The following is an 11,773-nucleotide window of genomic DNA, read 5'->3' as shown; positions in this document are numbered from 1 at the left end:
ATTGTATGCATGGTTCTAGAGCCGACTTTGTACAGCACAGTGCGAGCTTGTCTGATGAGCTCTGATGACAATTCCCTGGTATACCTGGATACCCAGGAATTTACAGGAACAACTGTGGGGCTGCTTTCGGTATTACATGTGAGAGACTGTTTGCGAGGTTTGTGGGCGGTCAGTATTATTTATATGATGTGGAGGCTTATTCTGCAGTTCTGTGTATATCTAGTGTGTGGCTTCCTTAGGATTCAGTGGGGACCAGGTTGGCCAGGCACAGGTTAAAGGCAGGAGCTGCTATAGTTGGTGGGGGCTGTTCTACTCCAGCATGGATTCCTGTTCACAAGTGCTGGAATGGTAAAGTGTGGATTATCCCTCACCACCTTTTTGCACTAGCAGATAAGGATGCACCAAAATTTCGGCTGCAGAAATTTTCGGCCGAAATGGGCCTATCCCGTTTCGGCCGAAAAACGGGTCAAATTTGCCGAAATTTTAAAAAAAAAAACTTTTTTTTTTGTAATGCATAGTTTAACAGACATGCTTGCATTAACAATTCAGATGTTTATATATCACAATGAAAGATAGTAATGATCACATGAAAAGTCAAAAATTCTGGACGGGGGAGGTGGGAAGAACACTATGGGACAGGGTGGGGGGGAAAGAACACTATGGGACAGGAGAGGGGGGAAAGAACACTATGGGACAGGGTGGGGGGGAAAGAACACTATGGGACAGGAGAGGGGGGAAAGATCACTATGGGACAGGGGAGGGGGAGAAAAGAACACTATGGGACAGGAGAGAAAATAATACTATAGGACAGTGAGAGAAAAGAACACTAAAGGACAGGGGATAAAAGAACACTATGGGACAGGGGAGGGAGTGAAAGAACACTATGGGACAGGGGAGGGGGGAAAGAAAACTATGGGACAGGGGATGGGGATAAAAGAACACTATGGAACTGGGGAGGGGGAGAAAAGAACACTATGGGACAGGGGAGGGGGAGAAAAGAACACTATGGGACAGGAGAGAAAATAATACTATAGGACAGTGAGAGAAAAGAACACTAAAGGACAGTGGGATAAAAGAACACTATGGGACAGGGGAGGGAGTGAAAGAACACTATGGGACAGGGGATGGGGGAAAGAAAACTATGGGACAGGGGATGGGGATAAAAGAACACTATGGGACAGGGGAAGAGAAAACAACAATATGGGACAGGGGAGAAAAGAATACTATAGGACAGGGGAGAAAAGAATACTATAGGACAGGGGGAGAAAAGAACACTATGGGACAGGGGGAGAAAAGAACACTATGGGACAGGGTGAGAAAAGAACACTATGGGACAGGGGAGGGGGGGAAGAAAACTATGGGACAGGGGATGGGGATAAAAGAACACTATGGGACTGGGGGGAGAAAAGAACACTATGGGACAGGGGAGGAGAAAACAACAATATGGGACAGGGGAGAAAAGAATACTATAGGACAGGGAGAGAAAAGAACACTATAGGACAGGGTGAGAAAAGAACACTATGGGACAGGGGAGGGGGGGGAGAACACTATGGGACAGGGGATGGGGGAAAGAACACTGGGACAGGGGAGGGGGTGAAATAACACTATGGGACAGGGGAAGGAGGAAAGAAAACTATGGGAAAGGGGATGGGGAATAAAAGAACACTATGGGACAGGGGAGGGGGAGAAAAGAACACTATGGGACAGGGGAGGATAAAACGACACTATAGGACAGGGGAGAAAAAGAACACTATGGGACAAGGGAGGGGGGAGAGAACAATATGAGACAGGGGAGGGGGAGAAGAACACTATGGGACGGGGGGGAAGAAAACTATAGGACAGGGGATAAAAGAACGCTATGGGACAGGGGAGGGGGAGAAAAGAACACTATGGGACAGGAGAGAAAATAATACTATAGGACAGTGAGAGAAAAGAACACTAAAGGACAGGGGATAAAATAACACTATGGGACAGGGGAGGGAGTGAAAGAACACTATGGGACAGGGGAGGGGGGAAAGAAAACTATGGGACAGGGGATGGGGATAAAAGAACACTATGGAACTGGGGAGGGGGAGAAAAGAACACTATGGGACAGGGGAGGGGGAGAAAAGAACACTATGTGACAGGAGAGAAAATAATACTATAGGACAGTGAGAGAAAAGAACACTAAAGGACAGTGGGATAAAAGAACACTATGGGACAGGGGAGGGAGTGAAAGAACACTATGGGACAGGGGATGGGGGAAAGAAAACTATGGGACAGGGGATGGGGATAAAAGAACACTATGGGACAGGGGAAGAGAAAACAACAATATGGGACAGGGGAGAAAAGAATACTATAGGACAGGGGAGAAAAGAATACTATAGGACAGGGGGAGAAAAGAACACTATGGGACAGGGGGAGAAAAGAACACTATGGGACAGGGGAGGGGGGAAGAAAACTATGGGACAGGGGATGGGGATAAAAGAACACTATGGGACTGGGGGGAGAAAAGAACACTATGGGACAGGGGAGGAGAAAACAACAATATGGGACAGGGGAGAAAAGAATACTATAGGACAGGGTGAGAAAAGAACACTATGGGACAGGGGAGGGGGGGAGAACACTATGGGACAGGGGATGGGGGAAAGAACACTGGGACAGGGGAGGGGGTGAAATAACACTATGGGACAGGGGAGGGAGGAAAGAAAACTATGGGAAAGGGGATGGGGAATAAAAGAACACTATGGGACAGGGGAGGGGGAGAAAAGAACACTATGGGACAGGGGAGGATAAAACAACACTATAGGACAGGGGAGAAAAAGAACACTATGGGACAAGGGAGGGGGGAAAGAACAATATGAGACAGGGGAGGGGGAGAAGAACACTATGGGACAGGGGATGGGGAGAAAGAACACTGGGACAGGGGAGTGGAGAAAAGAACACTATGGGACAGGGGAGGGGGGGGAAAAGAACACTAAGAGACAAGGGAGGGTGGGACACTATGGGACTGGGGTGGAGGGAGGAAAGAACCCAAAAACGAGGGAGGGAGAGGAACACTAGAAGGGAGAGAGAGGAACATTAAGGGGGGGGCACTAAAAGAGAAGGAAAGCTTTTCATATTAGATTAATTGAATTCATTAAAAAGTCTTATATTAACAAAAATATAGGGAAAAAAACTTTTTAAAAATCATTTGTGAAAAAAAGTCATTTTCGGTTTTGGTTTTCGGCCAAGGGCATCCTGAATTTTCGGTTTTGGTCCAGAATTTTCATTTTGGTGTATCCCTACTAGCACATAGTAGAAGTCCCACCAGGGCTGATAGGCCAGAGCCTGTTTGGCTCTAACAGCCTTGAGTGCCGTAGGTTGCTGACGCCTGCTCTAGTGGCTATGATGCTTGAGAAGTCAGCCTATTCTTACCTTACTTCGACCTATTCCTCTTCTTTTTCTTACTTGTAATCTGTTCTTTTTCAATCTAATAAAAAATCCAAAAAGCAGAGTAGGGTCTACTATTCCGTATGTAATTTCTTACGCTTGTCAGAAAACGTTAACAAGTTTTCTAACTCCTGTGGGAATAAGGCATTGTCAAGCTCATCGCGAGACACTATCTATGGGGGTTCCTCCAGTCTTGAGGGATCTTCTGTAGACCAAAGAGCTGTAATTTCTTGCATGCTCCTGGATTATATAGTGCCAAGAGCTGGAAAGAGCCAGCAGGTAGACCATGGCGGCTGCCACACGCAGCAGATTCAGGTAAGTAAAGCTCACCTTCCCCTTGCACCACCAACGACAAAGTCATCATTAGGAGTGTTTACAAATTTTGCCAAGACCCTGGGAGGTGACAGAGCTGCTTTAATTTTTTAAAACTCTGTGAGGAGTGGTGCCAAATACCCCAGGCATGCGTGTGCAGTAGGTCTCAAGCTATTACTGCCCTGAAAACTTGTCTGTTCAACTCGGGAATGGAGAAAAAAACATCCTCCACCATCTCCAATTCTCACACAGACCATCATACTACAGTTGCTGTACGCTAAAAGTTGCACCTGGCTGAGCATCACGGGAAATGTAGTCCTTGACACTGTCAGCGACAAAATGTAACCGCTAGCGCCCTCTGGTGCGCAGAGTGCGTTAGTTTGGAGGCGGGCTTCACCAGCATGATTGACAGCTCACCAAGTTACTAAGCCCGCCTTACATTCCCCGCTCCGTCCAATCAGTGTGTCGGTGGGCGTGGCTTTGCGGTTGAGGTGAGGTGTGTGTGTGTCTCAGTCCTGCTCTGCAGTCCGTCCTGAGTGCTGTGTGTGAGTGTGCGGCGCGGAGCGGGGATCTGTACAGGTAGTCCGGGAACCTACCTTCCATCCGCCCACCTACCTCCACAGACACCATATCTCTCCTCCCCGGGGCAGAGAGCGAGGCACAGCCTGGGTGAGTGATCTAACTCCGGCTAACTGCCGGTTACAGAGTCTACCAACACCGGGGTCACTGTACCTGCACTGTGTATTGCAGACAGCAAGAGCTGGGGGACGACTACAACTCCCATGATGCTTTTACAATCTCCAGGCTAGTGAAGCCATGTGGGAGTTGTAGCCCCATGCAAGGTGTGGGTCTGTCTGCCTTTTGGCTGCCCCAGCTATATTACCCTGTGTGTGTCAAATGGCACTGATTGGGATGGGGATAAATAAATAATGTAAATATGTTCGTTTATATTTATTATTTTATTTTAATCTTAATGATCTGTATGGAAATATGTGACCTTTATTGGGCTCCTCATTTACAAGTTGTGAGATGAATAGATTTGCCTTCCCCTTTACAAACACATTTAATCACATATTAACGAAAGATTAAATTCATGTTTCAGGGAGGTTTTTTTTGCACACTTAATTTTTTTTTATTGGTGTGCAATTATAATTTTGTTTTATATTTGCTTTTTTTGATGTACATATAGTCTTACTAACTATTATTATTATTTATAAGATGCTGTGACTCCCCTGAGCCTTGATATAAATCTGAAATGTTAAACATTTTTTTTGGTCAATACCTGGGTCTGTAATAAATATGGAGGTTTATAAAAATGAGCTTCCTGTACTTGTTGGTATATATATATTTTTTTCCTTCATGATTTAGCAGCATTTAATTAATTTATATTGTCAGAGTGAAACTTGCAACCATAATTATGTATTTGAGTGTCAGTTATTGCCTGAGCGCTTGTTTGGGTTGATGGTTTATGGCGTTCCTTCAAAAAGTTCACACATTTTTACTGAAATGCAATATTGCCACATTTTTAGATGCAAAACCTGTTCTTGTAAAGACATAAAACACGGTACTCGTTGTGAGCCCCAAGGGTAAGAGGTAGCGTGTGACACAAAAAAGTTATAACTCTCCTACTCCCATTGTTTCGTTCTACATCAGTCTGGCACTTAATGGGTTTAGTACAGGACAAGGACACCTGACTACATATTACATAAGGGATGGATGAACACTGTCTAAGGAATTGTAAATATAGTAAATGGTTTTGAACAAAGAGATACTTTATCCCTTCGTAAAAGACAGGAAATATCTGAAACGTATGCGTGAACCTCTGTAAATACCAGGTTGCTGCAGACTTTATCACTCTAGAGAAAGCGTATGTGTCATTTAAATAATGCCCAAACACCTACGCCACACCTGTTCTGGTGAAACGTGTTGTTTTAGGACAGCGAGAGATTTCTATTGGTTTTCATAGTTCCAATAAAGCATATTACAACAAATATAAAATTATATATGGGCAGTTAGGGTAATTTGCAACTGTGCCACACAATTTAGAAAATAAACGAGAATATTATCTGGAAAAACGTTCGCAACTAAACCTTTTATCTTATTACTTTTTCATACTCACTTGTTAAATGCTACGGTATTTTAAAAATACACCTCTAATGGTAAAATCCGTTTCCTGGTAAATTGGTCTACTTGAGTATTTCTTCTTGAGTTTAACCCCTTAAGGATGTGTGACATGTCATGATTCCCTTTTATTCCAGAAGTTTGGTTCTTATGGGGTTAAATATAGCAATTCAAGCCCTAACTTTAAACGTATTCTGAAATTGTACAGTCATCCCACAGAGAGCCAGATGACCTGCCTAATACACGCGTTGGCCAGTCTTTTGATTATTTACTCTATATTGTGCTGTTCATTAGGTTGGTGGCAGTGATCAACATGGTTCCTGAAGAAAGTTATGGAATACCAGACAAATGTTGCAGGACTCCACGACCTGCGAGACGGCATCAGCAGGATGACAAACTGAACCAGGAGAGGCCAGGTCTAATGGGAGAGCCCACCATCCCAATCCAGAGTCAGCCATTTGCTAATAAATACACCATGTCACCGGGACATGAACTGGGAAGGTAAATCCATTATTTCAAACTCTCTCCAGATTAATATTTGTCATAACTAATCTAGTGAGATACAAACATGCTGTTTTTATTGTTACTAAACAATCCAGGGGTTTATCCCAAACCGATCCTAAAATACTCGGCTCTTACAATTCTGGGAAAAAAAGGTATATTCGTGTTGTGCTGTATTATGGTCACATCACTTAAACCGTGGGACAAAACATTCTTCTCCTTGAAATTGGAATATGTAGCTCTGTGAAACCTATGATTTAAAGCAGCTTAGTCATCCCCTCCCGCCACTCCAAAACAAATGTAAAATGTGTAAGAAATACTTGTTGACTAAGTTTGGAATTTTCAACGAGTTCGGGGGGCAAAAAAAAAGCTCTTTCTATGGAGGATCTTACTGCATCCTTCATAAACGTTAATGTTGTAATCTCACGCAAGAGTACAGTGCTGATGTCTGCTTCTGAAGAGGACTGAACAGTAAAAGATGGCGGCACCTGTAAGTGATAAGTAAAACCTTCCTTCCCCTGGCCATCTTATCCATAGTGGCCATGCCACCATCTGGGTATTTACAAATTATGCAAAGACCATGACAGAGCTGCTTTCAAAGTAAAACTTTTACATTTAATGCAGACGGCTATAACAAGGAAGTACATGTTTTTAAAGGTATAACGCGGCATGGGGGAATTGCATAAGCATTTGAAGGATCAGTAGAGTTAAAACCTATTTTAATGGAGAATATTTATGATCCTATGAGAACACGTTTTAGTTGATTTTGAAGGGCTCAGACATCTTAACTAGTGTCTGTCGTTCCGGTTTTGAGGGCGGCCAATGTGTCAGACATTGTAGATTGACCAAATAGTGTGTCTCCTAATGAGTAGCTGTTACATTTTCTTCCTTTGCTGTGCTCTTGGATTCTGGGTATTAAAGTACTCTCTGTGTTGTTGGTTTGGTATTGGCTACTTTTTAATGTTCACTTTGTAACCCCTTTTCAAGAAGAGCTGTCACTTTGCTCTTTAAAGTGACAACTCCAGCCCAATAAATATAGCTAAAGTGTTTTATTGTGGCGAGCAGTGGATGTAAGAATAAAACCACTTGCCAACGCAGCAACTCAAGATGTGAGCACTGCCATGTCCCCATAATGCTCCCTTGTATACCTAGGAGCTACCTGCTAGGAATGTGTTGGCAATGTCATATAAGCACAGGGCACTCTTTCCATAGTGCTAATAGTTCCTATTCCTAAGTGAGAACACTCAAAAGGGTTAATTGACAGGAAGTTACTGAAATCAGATCTCAAACATCAGTCCCCTTCTCTCCCTTTTTTTAATGGCCCCTGACATTTCATCCAATTTAACCTTTTTACTTGTGGCTAGTTTTATATATACCGGTAAATGTAAAGTCAGTGTGCATGAGTTACTCATCATTTTCGACATTACATGTTTGCTGACTTAACGGGGCCTTTCCTCTCGAATGTATTTTGTGCTTTCAGTGACTCGGTACTTGCACTATTCCATAAAATGGAGTTCTGAATTCTAGTAAAATTGTTAATGTGTTAGAAAAATGGTGATGCGAGTGCGACTCTGATCATTAAATTGAGTTGATCTAAACTATTGCTCCAATAATGCTGATTGGTTTTCAAAGTTGTTCACATGTTTTTTTGTTTGTTTTCGTGCCTGTGTGAGGGGGAGGGAATGTGGGGGTGCTCCTCTCATGTGAGTACAAATGGAAACAGTGTATACTGTACTTTGCAATTAAATGGTCTGTGTAGAATACATCTGTAATAGGAAGCCTGTCTAATGTGGCTTGTTAAAGCTTTATACAGCACAAGCTTTCGGGGGGGGAGGGGGGGGCTGGAGGGTATATATGTCCTCAATATTAAAGTAGGTGAAAGTTCTACAAGTGCAGTAATCACAGTGGAAGATTGCTCCTCTTTTAGGAACTTTGCTCACTTATTAGTGTCACTTTAATACATATTTGATTCAGTTGTCTATAAACTTTATTTATTTTTTATGTATTCTGTTACACCAGCCATTTCTCAAAAAAATGCCCTAATGCATCATTTTGCTTTTCTGCACATTTTTAGGGTTCTGACATTTTGCTTTGTAAAAGGCAAGCTGTACAGTTATCTGAAATACTGCTTTTCAAGTCTATTCTGTTCTCTGTGTTATCTGTAGAAAGGCCCCATGCGGAGTTGGGTGGCGGACAACAGATTTCATGTTGTCAGTGGACTTTGTGTTTAGCGTTTCTGTTGGGCACGGGTCCCAGATTGTTGCGCTTTGTACAACAAACGACTCTGCTTACTTTGTGAAATTTTTATCAATGCTCCAGATGTGGACTTAGCAGTAAATGAGATGTGGGATATTACCCAGCACAGCATGGTTTGTCTCAAATTCTTAAGCTGAAAATGTTTTTTTGTATTTATTTATTTTAATGGGGGCCCTACATCTAAAATAAAACCGGATGTAAAGCATACAAGATGTATTATTTCTAACGTACATGTGTTCCTTTTAGTCTGTATATTTGATTCTTTAAACGGCGCAGTGTGTAGATTGAATCTATATCTAATTCAAAAGTCATGTTGTCATTCTTTTGACTTTCTAACCCTACAGGTTTATTTAAAGGATTTCACAATCATCATATTGGAGAATTATTTTCTTTTCCTTTTTTTAAACTATATCAAACCAACATGACTTCTGTGTATAGTTTTAAAATGCCAATTAAACTGGATATTTATCACCTTGGTTGCACAAAGTTTGTGTTAAACTGCATTCCGCAGTTTTTACTCCCACATTTTATAGTGAGCATGCCATGGCTACAGGTGGTAAATGTCAGTCAACACTCATGTTTGTTGCCATTTGTAGTGATGTGCAGATAGATCTTTCTCATTTTGACAGAGGAGTAGGTGTTCAACTCTAGCCACAATCCTTGGGTGCTCTCTTGGTACCAATAACAGTTGCACATTTTTGGGATGCTCTGCTCCTGTAATGTATAGCATTTGGTGTGGACTGTGTTTGAGTGTATTTATTTTCAATGCTCTAGTAAATGCATGTTGAATGTATAAATCACATGAACTGTCAGCATGGCAATAATTTGTGTTTGTACAATTAAGGCAGTGTTTGAAGGGAATAATTTTATTATTTGCATTATCTCTGTCTTTAGAAAATTAAAAAATATAGTTAATAACAGACCTTCTCGAACGATTTAAACACTTAAGGTGATCCAATGCTGGGGAACTCCTGGTACCATAACAACTTAATTTTGATTAGGTTGTTATGGTGCCCATAGTGTTTTTAGTTTTTTTTTTCTTTTTTTAATATAAAATCGTGTGTGTGTGTTTTTCCTCTTCAAACTTTGAGCACAGACATATGCTGGATTTACCTGGGATGATTTGAAAAACAGAATACTAAATTCACCTACACTTCTTAATTGATAAAGTGTGTGTGTGTGTGTGTATGGGATGCTTTGGTTCACTAATTTTAAAGGTAGAGTGTAAGCTTTAAAATGACATCATCTTAATGAAGTTATTTTGGAGGCTTAGTTGCTGCCTCTGCTTTGATACAGTGTGTTTTTTTTAATAGCAATATTTAACTTCTTTATTTCTATGGGGCATGGGAGCATAAATCGGGATAAAGGAACACCGGATTAAACATTTTGTTATCTTTCTGATTAACATTTAATAACAAATATTGAAAACCAGAATCATCTGACCTTAACGAGTGTGCATAGCACATTGAACAGATTTACATCTAAGTTTTGTGTCTTTTGATACGGTTTAAGAGAAAGAATCACATGTAGCACATGTGTTCTATAGATTTCCATTTTTTTTTTTTATTGTTTTGGTTTTTTTTGGGTGGAAGGAGTGGAGATTTTTTCAGGCAATAAACTTAATTGATTTATTTTGCCAATTATACAGCATAAACCATTGTATTGAATAACGTGTTTGGTGTGTGCAGACATGTGTTTAACAATGTATTTACTATCTACTGACTTAAGGTGAAAATACTTTTCGATCACTTTTCCATACCATAACTATGTTTGTGCTCCATTTGTAGTGTTTTGAAAAGACTTGGCTATGTGCAAGTTTTGTTTCACTTCTCTAATGTTGCTACATTAAAGAATCCAACAATTGGTTATCAGGAAAGTACTGGTTTTGGGGGTCTCTCTCCTTCTTTTAAATTTTTTTTTTAATCAAAATTGGATTTTCACTTCTTGAAATTTTTCAAGCAGTGATTGATTTTGTTTGTATTAAAAATATTTTTATTTTTTTTGGAATGAACTAAAAATACATATATCTCCCAAGACTCTATGTACCATACCCACTATAAACAGGCTGCAGTCAAAGGCTCCTTGCCTTGCCACAGTAGGCTGCAGTGATTAGCACTATATGTATTCACTCCCAATTTTATTGAACATCGACAAAAATCAAACGAGCAGTCTAAACATTTCTGGGGTTGCAGTATCTCTTGTAGAAAGAACCTGCATGATTTCTTTAATAATAACCTAGAGTACTAAGCTCATGCTGTGCTTATCTTGATATTTTACTTACTGGCACAAATGAGGCAAAATAATTTTTAAATACTTCACAGAGAAGCTTTATAAAGCAGGTTATTGAGTACCGTTTGTTCTCAGTTTGCTCAGTGTATAATGTATGTGTGAGAAGGCATTAGTTGCAAAAGTATTACAATGGTTGGAATAATATATACAGGGCTTCCGTTTTGTCAGAAAGCAAGAAGCACTTTGTCCAATGGGAAATAAACAAGCTGTCAGCCTTCTATAAACACAGCCAGGGGCGTACCTAGAGCATTTGGCACCCGGGGCGGGTCCTATTTTTGGCACCCCCCTGCCCCCCCCCAAATTTAAATATAAAAACAACCAATTTTTTTTATGTATTTAGCACTAAGCAGTGTTTGTGTGTTTGAATGTATGCATGTTTTTGTATGGAGTATATGTGAGTGAATGTAGCGGTGTGTTTGTATGTAGTGTTGGCGTTTGAATGCATTTGTGTGTTGTGTGGTATTTGAATGCAGTGGTATGGTTATATATAATGGTGGGGTGTGTATGTAGTGTTGACGTTGAAATTCATGAGTGTATTTGTGTGTAGTGTTGGCGAGATTGTTAGATGTCTGCACATATACACATACACGGACATACACACATGCAGATACATATACACAAAACACAGTCACACACAGATACACATTGACACACATGCAGACATCGTGGCGACTCTAGGAACAATATATATGGGGGGGGGGGGCACATAAGATACCACAGTCAAAACAGGAGGGGGAGGGGGAGCAGTAAAACTTCTCACTAGGGGATGGGGTAATATGCTGCCATTGGCTATCTGATGCCAGCATGCTGTGTTCTGCATGCTGGCATCTGACTACACATTTGCATATTATTCACATTAGCCACCCAGATTTCTTGTTGTGGG

At 41.1% G+C, this 11,773-nt stretch overlaps 1 protein-coding gene across 2 annotated transcripts in view; it reads left to right on the top strand.

Annotated features, from left to right (window-relative positions):
* Nucleotides 1–4,195: 4,195 nt before the first annotated feature.
* STK17A (serine/threonine kinase 17a) overlaps nucleotides 4,196–11,773 on the top strand; it is a 38,719-nt gene continuing 31,141 nt past the window's right edge. The window contains exons 1-2 of one of the 2 annotated variants that reach the window (XM_063452125.1): nucleotides 4,196–4,214; nucleotides 6,139–6,345. In XM_063452125.1, the coding sequence (XP_063308195.1) occupies nucleotides 6,158–6,345 (188 nt within the window). In that variant the 5' untranslated portion in view covers nucleotides 4,196–4,214; nucleotides 6,139–6,157. Of the gene's footprint in view, nucleotides 4,215–4,247; nucleotides 4,393–6,138; nucleotides 6,346–11,773 lie in introns of those variants that run through there. The other variant, XM_063452124.1, reaches the window with a different exon arrangement.

Source organism: Pelobates fuscus, chromosome 4 (assembly GCF_036172605.1).
Source record: "Pelobates fuscus isolate aPelFus1 chromosome 4, aPelFus1.pri, whole genome shotgun sequence".
Lineage (NCBI taxonomy): Eukaryota > Metazoa > Chordata > Amphibia > Anura > Pelobatidae > Pelobates > Pelobates fuscus.
This window is presented reverse-complemented; position numbering and strand designations above follow the sequence as displayed.